The 17,274-nt window shown below is 32.7% G+C and overlaps 1 protein-coding gene across 6 annotated transcripts in view; it reads right to left on the bottom strand.

Annotated features, from left to right (window-relative positions):
• The window catches only part of PCNX4 (pecanex 4), a 62,274-nt gene that overhangs the window by 36,938 nt on the left and 8,062 nt on the right, over nucleotides 1-17,274 (bottom strand). For 5 of the 6 annotated variants that reach the window (XM_027842926.1, XM_027842928.1, XM_027842924.1 and 2 more), the window contains 6 exons: nucleotides 14,021-14,158; nucleotides 13,103-13,848; nucleotides 8,093-8,272; nucleotides 7,418-7,932; nucleotides 7,133-7,233; nucleotides 6,853-6,975 (listed from right to left, as the gene is read on the bottom strand). In XM_027842926.1, the coding sequence (XP_027698727.1) occupies nucleotides 6,853-6,975; nucleotides 7,133-7,233; nucleotides 7,418-7,932; nucleotides 8,093-8,272; nucleotides 13,103-13,791 (1,608 nt within the window). In that variant the 5' untranslated portion in view covers nucleotides 13,792-13,848; nucleotides 14,021-14,158. The remainder of the gene's footprint in view (nucleotides 1-6,852; nucleotides 6,976-7,132; nucleotides 7,234-7,417; nucleotides 7,933-8,092; nucleotides 8,273-13,102; nucleotides 13,849-14,020; nucleotides 14,159-17,274) is intronic. The other variant, XM_027842929.1, reaches the window with a different exon arrangement.

The following is a 17,274-nucleotide window of genomic DNA, read 5'->3' as shown; positions in this document are numbered from 1 at the left end:
GAGCCATTGGAGTCCAGTGGCTAGATATAGATCAGGACAACTAGAGATAGCCCAGGATGCAATGGAGGACCTTGGCCTTTTCAATCTAAGGTCTTCAACAGGTCTCAGTTTGACTGAGGCCAAATGGTAAGCTAGAAGAGGCAGAAATCTCACCAAAGAATTTCCAGAGTCATTATATGACATGACAGATAGGTCATGTTAAAAATAGTTGATTATATATAGAGAAAGAATAATCAATCAATAAAACATTTATCAAGCACCTAGTAGGGATTTATGAGAAGAGGTCAGTGCAGACATGAACTGATACACCAAGGCATCAAGACAGGGAAAATAACATGGATTTCTTCCCTTGAGAACCATCTTTTCATATTCTTAGATCATTTATTAGTAGGGGATTTATTCTTCCTTATAATACCTTGGAAATGAGATCTTTATCACAGAAAACTACTATAAAGATTTTTTCCAGTTAATCATTTCTCTTTTAATCCCAACTTAATTAGATTTGTTTGTAGAAAATCTTTTTAATTTATGTAATTAAAATTATCCATTTTAACTTCTGTGATTCCCTCTATTCCTTGTTTGGTCATTAACTTTTCTCCTATCCACAGGTCTAATATATGGTAATTTTTTCCAAGTTTCCTCTCATTTGTTTATGATATACCCTTTTATATCTAGGTCATGCACTCCTATATAACTTATCTCTGTAATAAGGTGTGAAGTGTTAGTCTAAATTTAATTTCTTCCATACTAATATCCAATATATCACTAAAAAAAACACAAAAAACAAAACAACAACAACCAACCAGCTAGACATCCTATTCAAGAAATCATTAAAGAAAACTGCCCAGACATACTAGAACAAGGAGGTAAAGTAAAAACAGAAAGAATCCACTGGTCACCTTTTGGAACTCCAAAATGAAAACTCCCAGCAATATCATTGCTAACATTTAGTACTTCCAAACAAAAGAAAAATATATTACAAGCAGTCAGAAAGCAAGAATTTAAATATCAAAAAAGTGGCACAACCAAGACTGTATAAGAGCTAGCAGCTATCACTTTAAAGAAGTCTAAAACATGGAATGAAATATTCCAAAAGGCAAAAGACAAAGGTCACAAATACAAATAACATACCTAGAAAAATGAATATAATCCTACAAGGAAAGAAATGGATTTTCAATGAAATAGCAGCTTTTCAAATATTCTTGATGTAAAAACAAGAGCTGAAAAGGCACTTACTATAAATAACAGAAGTCAAGAGAAAACCAAAAAAGTAGCTACAAGTCAACAATCAGAAAACTAAACTGTTCAAAGGAGACACTAAAGGGGGATTCTTTTAGAATTCCAATGTCAGTCACAAGGTGAGCCACAGAAATAGTCAGGTGAGACAAAATAACAAAATACCTGTAAATGAAGATGTAAAAATAGAGAAAAGCAGTTGGGGTAGGGTGGAAGAGAAGGCTACATTAAGGGTTGATGGCATAACTTACGGACACAGAATTAGGTTAAGCAAGCAGAACCACCTGCAAACATAGAAGGAGTAAAGGGGGCAGATGTCATTCGAAGATCATTTTCATCTAAACTGGTCAAAAGAGGGCAGAACACATACATACATACATACAAAGAATTTAGTGTAAGCATGCATTCAATTCAACAGGGATACAGATAGGAACAGGAAGCAGTGAAAGGGGAATATGAAGCAAGGTGTAAAAGGTACATACAGGAATGGCAGCTAGGTGGCACAGTGAATAGAGTGCCGGGCCTGGAGTCAGGAAGACTGACTGAGTTCAAATACAGGATGAATTTGCCCATAAACGGAAAAGGTTAGCAGAAAGGGTTAGAAAGCAAAATCCAACACCCCTGAAATATAATGAGTAACAAAAGGTTAAAATAAGGGATTAGAGCAAAATCTATTTTGCCTCAGCTAAATACAAAAATAGAAGTAGCAATTATGATTTCAGACAAGGCAATAGCAAAAACACACAATTAAAAGAAATAAAAAGGGAAACTAAATTTTTCTGAAAGGGTAACTGAGATGTTGAACTCATATAATACTCAATGGCATAGTTTTTAAATACTTAAAGGAATAACTAAATGTATTACAAGGTGAAACAGACAATAAAACTATAATAATGGGGAAACTCAAATTATCTCTATCAACTCTTAATAAACCTAACCAAAAAATAAATAGGAAAGAAATTAATGTCCTGAGAATTTTAGCAAAATTATGTAAGACAGATCTCTGGACATTATTAGATGGAAATAGAAAGGAATATTTGTGTGTGTGTGTGTGTGTGTGTGTGTGTGTGTATGTGGGTGTGCATGTAGCAATCTACAACTATAAATATATATGTCTATATATACATATATATTATCAGCTGCACATGGCACTATTACAAAAAACTCATCAAGTCTTAAGACATAAAGACCTCACAAATGAATGCAGAAAAGCAGAAATATTATATATGTCCTTTACTGATTAGATTGTAATGAATTATAATAAAAGGCCAATGAAAAAATATTAAAAATCAACTGAAGACTAACTTACATAAAGAATTATTAGGTCAAAAAACATCATAAAAACTACTGATAATTTCATTAAAGATAATGACAACATTCCAAAATTTTTGGGATGTAGCCAAAGCAGGACTTAGGGAAAATTTTGTATCCCTAAACACTTTTTTTTTGACAAAAAAGAGAAAAACAGGTCAATGAATTGTGAATGCAACCAAAATTACCAAGAAATGAATAAATTTTTAAAAACTTAAACACCAAAAGAGAAGTCTTGAAAATTAAAGAATTAACATAATTGAAACAAAAAACCCAAAAAACTATTGAAAAAGTAGCTATTCTGGGTGCAGGGGGAGGAGAGAGAAATACCAAACTAATAAAATAGAGAAACCATTAGTTATTTTGATTAAAAAGAAGAATGATGAAAACCAAATTACCAGCATCAAAAATGAGAACGGAGAATTCACAACAAACGAAGAACAAAGGGTATTATTAGAAACTATTCTTCCTAACCATATATGAACAAAACCAACAACTTAAATGAAACAAACTAATATTTATAAAACTACAAAATACCCAAATTAACAGAATACAGAATTTAAAACAATCCAATTTCGGAGGAATAAACAGAACAAGCTATAATAAACTTCCAAATAAAAATTTTCCAGTATCAGATGGATTCATAAGTGAATTTATCATAAGTGAATCTAAGAAATTAATTCCAATATTATATAAATTATTTGTAAGAATAGCAAAATAAAGGATTCTACCAAATTCCTTTCATGACACAGATATGGTTTTGACCAATAAAATGATAAATATAAAATACAAACATTCAAGATGGAAAAAGAAAACTATACACCAACATCCCTTAAAAACATAGAAGCAAAAATTTTAAATAAAATATCAGTAAAGAGGCTAAAACAATATATAACAATGATTACACACCATGGCCAGGTTAGATTTATATAAAAAATGCAGGGCTGGTTTAATAATAGGAAAATTATAAACTTAATTTACTTCTTAGTAACCAAAAACACATGACTATATCAACAGATGCAGAAAAAACTTTCAACAAAATATAATACCCATTTCTGTTAAAAATAAAACTAAAAAATATATTATATAGCAAATGTAGTAGGAATACATGGACCTTTTTAAAAAATAAGTAGTTTATATCTAAAACCATGAGAGCTACTCTTATTTACAATAGAGATAAACTAGAATCCTTTCCAATAATTTCAGGGGTGAACAAGGATGCCTATTTGTCACCATTTCTCTTGGACAAGGTTCTAGAAATGCTGGCTATAATAACAAGGCAAAAAAAAAAAAAGAAATTGAGAGAATAATCATAAGTAAAGAAAAAACAAAATGATCACTTTCCGCATTTGCTTTTTTGGCTGCCACATTCCATTGCTTGCTCCTATTTAGCTTGCAGTCCACTAAAATGCTTGGATCTTCTGTAGAATGCCTATTTTTTAATGCTTCTCTCTTACACTCAAGAAGTTGATTTTTTTTGTTTTACCCAAGCGTTACATGCCATTTGTCCCTATTGAATTTTCTCTCACTAGATTCAGCCCAGTGCTCTAGCCTGGCAAGATCCTTTTGGATCCAGACTCTGTCACGAAATATTAGTTATCTTTCCTACCTTTGGTTTTCTGCAAATTTGATGAGCATGTCATCTATGACTTTTTCTAAGTAACTGATAAAATGTTAAAAAGCAGAGGTCAAACCACAGATCCCTGGGATCCTCTCTTGGAACACTGAAGCATAAATGACTACTATAAGGTAGCCATCCAACAAGTTTTGAATCCAATGAATTGCATTGTCATCTAGCCCATATCTCTTCATCTCCTCAAGAACTGTGTGAGGTACAAAACCTTCCATGGGTTGTATCTCCCAATTAGAATATGAGCTCCTTGACAGCAGAGAATATTATCTTGCTTTTTTATCCTTACCTCTAGTACTTAGGACAGTATGGTACATGGCAAATGCTTAATAAAAGTTTATTCATTCACTGCAGAAAATATGCTAAAATCTAGGTAATCTATCTACAGATTTTTGCCTTAATCGTAAGTTTAATAATCCTATTCAAAAGATTTTAGCACATTTTTTGCAGTGAATGAACTTTTATTAAACATTTACTATGTACCACCATGTACCACATACCATTATGTATGCACTGTCCTAAGTACCACAGATATGGATAGAAAATTAGGCTAGTCTTGCTTAATTTTTGATGAAGCCATGCTGACTCTGTAATCATCTCTTTCCTTTTGAGATGCTAGCTAACCATTAAAGGTTAATTTTTAATGATCCATTCTCGAGTTATCCCAGGAATCAAAGTCAATTCCTTTGTGTGAAAGTTGGCACATTTTCCTTTTCCAATCTTGTGGCCCATACCCCATTTTTCATTATCAACAATCACATCTGCCAGTTCTTTAAATAACCAAGGATGTAATTCATATGGGCTAAATAATGTGACTTCAACAAGGGCAACTTGTTCATTACATTTCCCTCCAAACTCACTTCCCTCTGTTGAGGTCACCAACACCCTTCTAGTCACCCATTTTTGTAATCTTGTCACATTATTCTTGCCTCCTCACTTTTCCTGACCCTGCACATTGAGTCAGCTGTCAAATCTTTTCATTTCTATCTCTATAATATTACTCCCATTTATCCCTTTATCTTCATTTATACAGCCACTACTCTAATTTGGGTCCTCATTACTTCTACCCTCAACTATTTTAACAGATTCCTTCTTGGTCTCCCTATCGCTAGTACTTCCCTCTCTAATGTATCTTCCACACAAGCGCCAAGATGACTTTATTCAGTAAACTCAATGTCTCCCTACTGCCTCTAAATATAAATTTCTCTCTTTAGCTTTTAAAGTACTTTATTACCTAGCCTCAAACAATTTTTTTTTAGCCCTATTACATATAACTCCATTTTGGGTACTCCTTGGTCCAGCCAAACGGGCTTCTCATTCCTTACGCATAACTCTCCATCTCCGATCTCATAGGTCTTTGCACTGGCTTTCCCTCATGCCTGGAAAGCACTCTTACTTCACTTCCTTGTTATAAAATTCTGTTTCCTTCAAAACTGTGCTGTGATGCCATCTCCTATGTGAAGTCTTTTCTGCACCACCCTCCATTCTCAGCTGTAAGAGCCTTCCTAATAAATCAATCTACCCTGTATATGTTCTGAATGTATTTATATATGTACATACATGTTGTCTCCTCAATGGAATATAAGCTCCTTATGTGCAGGTGCTCTTTCATTCTTGCCACTCTATCTCTACTGCCTTGAACAGTGCCTGGCACATAGTAGGGTTACAGAATAAGAATTTGAGAGCTGGAAGAAACCTCAATGGCCATCTAGTCCAACTCTCACACAATGGAATCCATATGATGGTATAACATGACAAGTCTTTTCCTACTATTTCCCATCGTAGCTCTCTCCACAATTTTTCTTCTCCTTTTCTTCCTTCTGATTAATTTGGAAGCATACATCAGTGCTGTTAAATACTCAAGGCTAAAAAGGTTCCTTATTTGTGTTATAAATATATGTATATACGAAAAGAGATGCAAATGTGTAAACAAATTGAGCACTACTGTCATGTACATATAAAAAGAATTTATTAATATTCCATCTTTTCCCCCTTAATACATTTTAAATAATTCTTTCTGGAAAGTATTTCTGATTTTTCAAACAATTTTTCAGTGAGGACGCAATTTCACTAATGCCTCTAATTTACCTCCAGCAGCTAATGATATTCTCAAAGAAGACATCCTCCCTACCCCTAAGAGACCTTCTATGTAGAAACGTCTACTTATTCTGCATGAAATTTGAACATATATTATCTTCTGTTTTTGTATTGAATGATACTCAAATACTTCTAGAATAATGATAATCAAATGCTTCCAGCTTTCCAAAGAAAGCTCATGCCAACCTATATACATAATAATTCTACTCTAAGTGATCACTGGATATCTTAAGATCTCAAATTATATTTTGAGTGAGGTGGAGAACACTAGTGTAAAAGAGTTTACTAGAGTCTGGAAAGTAGGCTAGTTGTCTTTTTTTTTTTTAACTTTACAAATAAATTCCTCCTTTTCAACATTTCCCAACACTTCATTTTCACTCAATATGGTCAATGATATCATACTAGTTTAATATTTTAAAATTTGCAATTTCCAAACCTTTTTTAACCTTCTAATATTAAAGTTAATGGTCTAGCCAAAGACAGGATTGGTCAAATGATAGAATGTCTAGACCCAAACTGAGAAAAATTTAAAAAAAGAGAAGGGGCATGCATAGGTTATTAAAATCAATTACATTTACCAATAAAAGTCTGATTCCTGTGTCCAGGCTTCTGTTCCACCACAAGTCTTTATTGAATATGAATAATTGCATCAATGATACAACTACCATTTCCAATAATGCACTTTCTGTATTCTGCCATACCTGTAGTAAATACATTGACAATTTTTAATAGGAAGAATTTACTCTTTCTAAGCAAAATTATATTCCCCTTGACTTCGTTGGTTGTACATATTTAGAGAAGTCAAATATCTCCTCAATATAGCAATAGTAAAATACTTTAAGTACACACAAAAGTTACCATTCTAAAGGCTCTTGTGAATCCAATGCAAACAGATACAGAGTGGAGTACTTGCAAGGAACTGTCAAGTGAAAGAAATGCGATCATGGCAAAAGGTGACACTGAAATAATAATGAACAAAAATTAAATTTTGCCATAGGTAATGCCTTCTACCATAATTTAATTTGGTAAATTGAGATAACTTCATAATTCAAGTAACTGAGAAATTATGGTTGCAAACCATTTTTTTACTTAGTAAAATACTATGAAATTCAGAAATTTATGTTGTTAAATTGATTTTCCTACCTAGAGTTAGCAATATTCGTCTGACAACACCAACTTTCACAAGTCTTGTTTGCTTCTCCAAGAAGAAAGTCACAGTTCTTGTATCCTTTGTATAGAAAGGATTTCGGAAAATTCCAAACACATATACACTTTGAATTTCCCTAAGCAGCCATGTTACTATAAATAGTACCATCAAAATATAACTAATGATAGTCTGGGGGCTTGTTTTGGAAAAGGCCGAAAAACTTGCAAAGATATGCAAAAGGCTAGTTTCAATTAGTGCTAAAACTAATAAAATGAAATAAAAAAGGCATTCCTGCCACCCAAACTGTTTTTTTGAACAATAAGGCAGTGTCTTAGATTTGGCTGGAGTTTTCTGTCTGATTTTGCCTTCAAGTACAGAATGACCAATTACACTTAAGTTAAGACTTAGTAAGAATCCAAATCCAGTCATGAAAAGTACCACACCAACAGTGCTGGGAATGAAATAGGATGCTATAGCTGTTCCAGCAGAAACAAGAAACATTACTATTAACCTGCGAAGAAAAGAAAAAGAAGATTTCTGTAACTTTGTTGTAAATGATGGTTCATATTAATTTGGAAATAAATGTAATATAAAAGCAAAAGGCACTCATAAAATTAAAAAAAAGAAAAATGTTGTAACACTTCCAGAAACATTTTCCAAAATAAATTTACCTTAAGTGGCTTGACATAGGTGACCCTCCAAGGCCAAACTCCAAAACCTGCTCCATTCCCCACAGAAAAAGTGCATCAGGTGGGGGCAGAGTCCCCAGTGCCCACAGAATGGGCAAAAATACAAATAAGATGTGCAAAATTTGATTGATTTGCTCTAGAGCTGGTAAATTGACTGTAAACCTATAAAAAAATTCAAAATTATACAAAAGCAAGTTATTACATGGCATTTCAGTTGAATCTAAGTTCCTTGAAGGTAGGAATGGTTTTCTCTTTGTATTTCCAGTGCAGTGCCCAGAATGTAGTTGACACTTAAACTGAATTGAGCTGAAATTATCTATTTCATCCCTATCATTTTATAAAAGAAGAGGCTGAGAACCTCTTTGTGAGGTTAGGCGACTTACACTAGGTCATTCATTCATTCACTTGATAAACATTTTTAAAGCACCTACTGTGTACCTGACACTATGCTAAGGACTGGGCATACAAAGACGCAAAAGACAGTTTCTGACCTCAAGGAGCTTGCAATCTAATAGAGGTCACAGAGCCAGTAAATGGTAGAGTAGAATCAGAACTCAGGTCCTGACTGCCAATCTTCCAGTGATCTTTCTCCTACACCATGGCATATAATGAAGGCTCTTTCCAGAAAGAGAAACCCACATATAAATAATTGTAGATAGTTCCCCAAACCTACACATACAGCACAGTTCAAATATTTAAGGATAAACAGTCCTAACATGAATTATTCATGAATGAATACCCTTAAAGTCAATTAACTGAGTTCAATTCAATCAAAGGCAAAGATGCTAACCTGTGCAAAAAATCCTCTACCTCCAATTTTCTAATATGAAAAGAGAACCATGAGCAGAGTTTTGAAGACTTTAAGCTCAATGAATAAAGTCAGGAAAATAATAAAAGCCAAGAAAATGCCACTAACTATACTACTCAAGTACATAGCAATATATCAGAAGTAAATGAATGAAAAGCAGAGAGAGAGAGCGAGAGAGAGAGGGAGAGAGAGAGCACAGTGAAACACTTACTCTGAAGTAGTAGAATGCATGTCCTTTATATTTTTTGAACAAATGAAACATGAACTTACGGGTATTCATGTTGAATTCTTTGTCAATAGTTTCTATAGTGGTAATTTTTAAAAATCTTTTTTTTTTTGGTGTTCAATTTTTTTACATGTAAACAAAAATTTTTAATATTTTTTTTTAAATTTGAGTTCCAAATTTTCTCCCTCCCTTCTTTCCCTCCTCAAAAAGGAAAGCAATTTGGTAGAGATTATACAGGTGCAGTCATCAGTGCTAACTTTTAAAACCAATTTCATTTAGTTCTTAGAAGAAAACACTTTAGGTATAAAAAGCAATCACATCATCTAAAACAAGCCAATGGAAAGCCCATAGCTATGTAGAAAAAGAAAAAAGAAAAGTCTCTTACATTATATTGTTCAAAGCCATTCTACTTAAATAAAATTTCATGTTCTGCATTTACGTTCATTCAAATCATGACAATTCAATGTTGTTTATATTAAGACCACAGGAAAAAAAATACCCAATGATGGCACGGAAAGATCATCTCTACATGTGGAAGTAGTTTATGACTAATCAAAAGTGAGTTAGTCTACTGCAGTGGGAAATTCAGTTGTTTTGTAATGTTACACTTTTTTTTAACTGAGAAAAAATATTTAAACTTACTTTTATTCACTCAAGAAAATACTTCTGATAACGTTTTGGGAAGAGAAAATTTATTAACATTGTGAAAAAATATCAAACCAGGTCATATGAAGTGGAAAGAAAATTAGATCTGGAAAAAGGAGACCTGGTTCAGCCACTTACTGGCTGTGAAGCCTTTGGTTAAGCCAATTAGCTGCTGGGGGCTGTTACTTCACCTGTAACAGAGCATAATGAAGCATGTACCACCTATTTTTTTATTGTTGTGAAAAAAGACTTTGTAAACCTCAAAATGCTACGTAAATACAAGCCAAACAACATGGAGTTATACTTGAGAAAAAATTCATATAAATAATATTTACATACCAATGGAAAATGAACAGGGTTATGTTTTGGTGTTCTTTAAGAAAACTTATGTATGATGAATATCCAGTACTTGCTTATTATGATTATTAAATAAGACTACAGTAAAGTATTATTAAAAATAAAGCAATCATTTATTCATATCTTAAAAAGAAATGGAATACTATCTGTTTTGGCTTTTCAGATGTCATATAATCTAATGTTAAGAGATAAAGTGTTTCGTTTGGTGATCACCTGCCTTTGAAAGCAACATTCATCTGAAAAGCTATATGCAAATTCTGTATATATTTGAATCTTGATTAATAACTATTCTTGTTAACATCATTTTTATGTTTAATTTATGATATTAGTGTCCCTTAATTCTCCCTAATTAACTAAGGAGAAATGACCAACTTTTAGGCTAATTTTTACTTTCCACTGACATTGATAGTAGAGGGGGTGTTTCATGATTTTCTTTGAACTTTTTTTAAAAAGAAATATAACAATTTTCCAATAATTTAAAAAAAATTGTTTTAATAAAATATGCTTTATATCTATTAAATACAGTCAGGTTTTTTGCAAAATTTTCTTTTTATGTTAGTTCAGGACTAAGTAAAATGCAAAGGCATAAAGAATAGTAACCATGTTATATTTATACCTTCCCTTCACTAAATCTCTGCTGGGTGTTATCGAGGGAGCTGACCTTCCAAATGAAAATCGTAAGTCATTAGGTGTGTAATTACCATTTAAAACAAGATATGGGTTATAGGCTGAAGGAAAAAAAAACCCTATTCTGTAAATTATGATCCTGAAAAAAATCTCTAAAAAAAGAAAAAAAATTTGCTAACAGGGTACATATATACAAATACATCAAATACATTTCTTCACAACTTTTTAAAAGTAGTATTCAAGTACAATCTGATTACTCTAACTTTGCAAATCATATCACCAGAAAGAGACCAACATGTAAAAATGCTTTCTTCTGTCATCAATAACACATTATATTTTTGTCATAGTGCTAAGACTTTATAAATACTATAGTCAATCTTGTTTATAAATGTTGTACAACTAGAATGACTATATTAAAAAAATGAAAGACACTAGGAGTTAGTCAATTTCATTTTACTGACTAAAAATATTCAAGTGCCTGTTATAGTTCTACCTGGATACTAACCTGGAGAACAGAAAGCTGCAATGTATAGAAATAGAGAAATAAGAGTCAAGCTAAGGGGAGAACAAGCAAAAATAATTATCATTTAATAAACTTTCCATACAAATTATAGGGAACTAAGCATTTTTTTCCTGTATTAGAGCTAATTTTATCAAAAGATTCATGTCTGGTTCTTTTATGAATTAGTATTAACACAGAGAGCTAGATTAGTTACATTACCAATTTTACATCTTACCTATTTAAAAACAATATTTATGAAAATAATGTGCACAGAATATTTTTAAAAACATAAAACCATTAACTAGTTGGAGAAAATCGCACAAGATGAAATAGATGGTTTTGATCATATAAAATTAAGAAGGTTTGCACCAAAAATTCTAATGTAGTAAATATCTGAAAGGAAACAAGTAACAGGAAGAAAAATCTTTGTAATATGTTTCTCTGATACAGTCTCATTCCCAAGACGTATAAGGAATTAATCCAAATTTATGAGATCAAAAACTATTCCCCAATAGATAAATCGCCAAAGTATATGAACAGGTAGTTTTCAAAGAAATTCAAGCCATCAAATATCACATTAAAATAGGCTTTAAATCACTAATAATTTAATCACTAATTTAATTTAAATCTAATTTAATAAAATTAATTTAAATCAGTAATAAATTAAGAGAAATGCAAATTAAAGTAATTTTGAGGTACTATCCCATTACTATAACTGGCAAAGATAACAATAAAAGGAAAATGACAAAGATCGGAGGGGCTGTGGAAAAACAGGCACACTGCTGCACTGTTGGTGGAGCTGTCAATTGGTCCAGCCACTCTGGAAAGTAATTCGGGTCTAAAGTGAGAAAATTACCAAACTCTGCAAACCCTTTGACCCAATTCTGCCATTACTAGGCCTCTATTGCTAAAAAATTCAAGAAAAGAGAAAAAGAATCTATATGGACACAAATATCTATAACGGTTTTTTTCCAGGAGGTACAAAAATTGGAAACTACAGGGGTGACTTCCTATCGAGGAACAGCTACACAAACTCTGGTTTATGAATGTAACGGAATATTACTGTGCCACAAGAAATGATAAAATGGACAGTTTCAGAGGAAACTAAGAAGATCTTTAAGAAGTGATAGAGAAAAAAGTGAGAATTAGAAAATACAATGTTAACAACATTACTGAGAAAAACAACATTAAAAGACTTCAGAAAACCCTGATCAATGCAATGATAAAACATAAGACCAAAAGCATAAAGACAAAACACTACATTCACCTTCTGACAGGAAGGTGATAACTTTAAAATGCCAAGAGACATACATTTTTGGACATGGCTAATGTAGGAATATTTTGCTAGACCACGAAGCAGTATATTAAGGGATTTTTTTTTCTCTAAAGCTTGCTCAATGGGAACAAAGGGACATATTGGGAGTCATGGATTAATTTTAAAAATCTGTTGCTTGAAAAATAAAAATAAACAACTCCCACAAAAATAAAATAATTCATCTCTTCATTTTAAAATGACATAAATAACTCTTAGAGATTCCAACCATTTTATTGAAGTGAGTATAGAATCTGAAGCAATTACTCAATTCATAAAAAAGCTTTTTTCCCTCTTCCACGATTTCCTGAATAACTGCCTTAATTCTAGCATATTACTCTGTGGAAGGCTGGTTTTATGCTTTAAAAACATTGTTCTACAACCTGATTTTATGATTATATAAATGTATTTGAATTATTATTTAAAATTATTTTCTCTTTAGGAAAGTTATTTTAAAATTTATATTATGGGCCTAAAACAACTGACGGCATAAAAGAACTTATAAATTTTTTTACCTGTGTGCAAGATCCACGGCAATAAAGAAAATAATATAAAGAGGCCTCATGAGAGCAGTAAATTCGTAAGTGTCAAGTGTTTGGAAAGTAGCAGTCTCAGTGGCTGTATTTATGATTAATGAATATTCTCCTATGCATACTGTCACCCATCCAAAGATAAATATCATAACAGTGCCTCCTATGTTACTATATAATAAGGTTATTCTGTTGGGAAGCAGATACCATGTTCCAAATCCACAAATGACTCCAGCAAGTATAGAATGGAAAACAGTGTTGACTATATATTTCTTTCCTGGAATTATAAACTTGATTGTTTCAGCATCTGCACAACCTGAAGATTCATATTCATCTTCATCCATTAAGGTATCTGGACTCAGCATTCGTTCTATAGTCACTGATTTCTTTCTTGCGTATAAACTTGTCATTTGGATGGCAAATGCAACAAAAAGCATTAATCCACCTGAAAGTGCTGCAGTATAATAGTCTTTCAGAATGTCTAATTGGTACAAGAGTGTTCCTATTCCTCCCAAAACCCATGGTATCAGGAAAAGAATTATTTGATTAACATATATGTAAGGAGGGGCACAATAGCCTAATTTGAATCGAGGACCTCCAAGAACTGTTTGTGGAAATCGCTTCAGAAAGAAGTCCTGCTTGTAATCATTCAGCAAAGGTACATCTGGACCCATTCTTTTCACTCACGAATATAGTGAAAGTCTCATCTTCCCTGTCATATGGAGCTCAATCTAAGAGAAAAAAAAAAAGAAAAAAGGTCAACATTCGAAAATGTCACATTCATAAGATTTTAAAAGTAATTAAAATTTTATTGGCATATATTTTTATACTAATATTTACTATTTCACATTGTACCAAACTAAGTAATTTAATATTTTAAAATCCTTTTTTTTTTAAACCTACAAATGTTCTCTTGGTGATGCTGTATGGCTGCAAATCCTGGAGTACCATCCTGAAGAATCAGAGCAGTTTGTGACTCGATGGGTGATGGAGAGAAGCAGAGCAGGTGTAAGTCTGCTGTGACATATTTCTAGTGGTGCTCTACGAAGAAGAAGTGGTATGAACGGTATTAGGAAATGTAAGACTTAAAAAGAAGGTGTGACAATCAGGTAGGGAGAGCGAGAGAGAATAGCTGGACAGCCCAAGTGTTGCACTAGAAGCCAAAAAATGTCAAAAGATCTAAAAAGATCATGTCTCACCCATGCTGGGTGTATTCACTGTGGAAGCTCTATGGGGCAACATAGGCAACATAGAATCATACAGGATAAACAATATGCATGTTACAGTATGTACCAAAAGAGAAAACAACCACAGCAATGACATCTTTGAGCCATTTAAATAACAAACTCCATATACTCAACTCAGGCTTTCCAGTGACTTCACAAATAGTAGTCACTTTTCTATTGTGCTTTGTAAATTGTTTTTTTTCCCCTCTTCAGTACAACTCTTTATAGAAGTAGATGGGCAGAAATTCTATGGATTCATACGCTCTTAAACTTCAGAGCTAGAGAGGGCCTTAGGGATCACCTAATCCAACTCCCTTCATTTTAAATATATAAATAATAAAGTCAGAAACTAAATGAAGTCCTACTACTTCAAATGAAGTACTGTTGGAACTTTTCCTATACTTTACAAGAAATGTATTCTCAGAAATGCCCATATAAATTATATCATTTTAAATGTAACAGCAGAGAGCATATCCTTTAACTCAGTTATATCACTCCTAGGCCTATACCCTAAAAAATTAAAGAAAGAGGAAAAGGATCTACATGAACACAAATATTTATAACAGATTTTTTCATGGGAAACACAAAAGTGGAAACTAAGGAAGGGAGTATTCTCTAATTAGGGAACAGCTAAACAATTGTGCTATATGAATGTAATAGGATATCATTATGCCATAAGAAAAGATGAAATGGACAATTTCAGAAGAAACTAGGAAGACCTTTATGAACTGATGCAGAGCAAAGTGAGCAGAACCAAAAGAACAATTTATACAATAATATTATAGAGAAAAATATTTAAAAGTCTTTAGAAAACTATGATCAATGCTATGATAAATCATGAGTCCAAAGGAATGAAGAAGAACACATCATTCATCACCTGACCAAAATAATGAACTTAAAATGTAGAAAGAAACATACATTTTCAGATGTGGCTAAAGTGGGATTTTGCGTTAAATGGGAAAATCAAATATACAACATACAAAAGCAAATAAACATGGAATCCTTGTGTTCAAAGAACTCTGGGATCCTAATTACTGGGGTAAAGACTCACTATTTGCAAAAACTGTTGGGAAAACTGGAAAGTAAGCTGGCAGAAATTAGGTACAGATCAACATTTCAAATTCTTTACCAAAATAAACTTCAGTGTACACATGACAAATAAAATGCTGACATTTTACACAAATTAGAAGACCAAGGAAGAAATGTGCTTTTGGATCTATGGAGAGAGGAACAGTTCATGACCAATAAGGGATAGAAAGGATCAAAGAAGATAAAATGGACAATTTTGGTTACATAAAATTTAAAAGTTTTTGCACAAACAAAACCAAATCAGCTAAAATTAGGATTTATTTATTTTGGACTTGGAAAAATATTCGCAAGTTTCTCTGATATAAGTCTCATTTGCAAACCATACAAGCAACCAATTTAATTTACAAGATCAAAAGCCATTTCCCAGATGATTGCTGAAAAATATGAAGAGGCAGTTCTCAAGGGAAGAAATCTAAACTATCCACAGTTACATATAAATGCTCAAAATAACTATTTGAAAATTTTAAATTAAATCAACTTTGAGGTATTTTCTCATACCGTTCAGGCTGACAAAGATGATAAAAAGAAAATGACAAATATAGAGGGGCTTCAGGAAAATAGGCACACTAACTGTTGGATTAATTATAAAGTGTTAGATCAGTCATTCTGAAAAGTAATTTGGAACTATGCCCCAGAAGCCACTAAACTACGTATCCTTTAACCCAACGATTACCCCTTACTGGGCTTGTACCCCTAAAATGACCAAAGGAGACAAGGGTCCATACATGCAAAAATATCAGCTTTTTTCATGGTAGGCAAAAACTGGAAATTAAGAGGGTGCCCATCTATCGTGAAATAGATAATTATGATATATGAATGTGATAGAAGAATATTATTGACCCATAAATGATGGCATGGACAATTCAGAGAAACCTAGATCTATGTCAACTGATGAGTGACATGAGTAGAAAAAGGCAATTTACATAACAAAAATATTATAAATAAAAACAACTTTTAAAGACTTCAGAGCTCTTACCAATACAATAACAACACAATCCCAAAGATGCTGAAACATGCTAACCCTTCTGACAGAAGTAATTAACTTAAAACACAGAGACACATTTTTCGACATGATCTATGAGGGAATTTGCTTTGCTTGACTATTTCCAAGGTTTTCTTTCTTTTTTTTGTTGTTCATTTGAGTGAAGGGGCAATGAGAAGACAAAAAAATCAGAAAAATAAATGCTTGCATTTGAAAAATAATTAAAATTAAAGAAATTTAGATAGGAATTACAAGTGTTCACAACAAATTCTGGCTATGCTTTCTACACCCATGACATCTTGCTTTTTCTCCATGTCCTTTAGTCATTCTTTCCTTTTCTTTTCTTATGAATTTATTTTTAGTTTTCAACATTCACTTCCATAAGATTTTGAGTTTTGAATTTTCTTCTCCTCCCACTTCTTCCCCCCTCCCCAAGACGGTACAATCTGATATAGGTTCTACGTATACATTCATGTTAAGCATATTTCCCTATTAGTCATGATGTAAAGAACAATCAGAACTAATGGGAAGAACCATGAGAATGAAGCAACAAAACAAAACAACAAAGGAAAAGGAGAGCAAATAGTATGCTTCCATCTGCATTCAGACTCCATAGTTCTTTCTCTGGGTGTAGATAGCAATTTCCATCATGTAACTTTTGGAATTGTCTTAGATTCTTGCATAGCTGTCTATCAAAGACAGTCATCACACGATGTGGCTGTTACTGTGTACAATGTTCTCCTGGTTCTGCTCATTTCACTCTGCATCAGTTCATATGAGTCTCTCCAAGTTTTTTTGAAGTCTGACTGCTCATCATTTCTTTTTTTTTTTCGCTTTTCTTTTGGCAAGGCAATTGGTGC

Source organism: Vombatus ursinus, unplaced genomic scaffold (assembly GCF_900497805.2).
Source record: "Vombatus ursinus unplaced genomic scaffold, bare-nosed wombat genome assembly UNPS02014893.1, whole genome shotgun sequence".
In the NCBI taxonomy this organism is placed as follows: Eukaryota; Metazoa; Chordata; class Mammalia; order Diprotodontia; family Vombatidae; genus Vombatus; species Vombatus ursinus.
The sequence above is the reverse complement of the archived record's forward strand: the minus strand, read 5'-3'. Positions and strand labels throughout refer to the sequence as shown.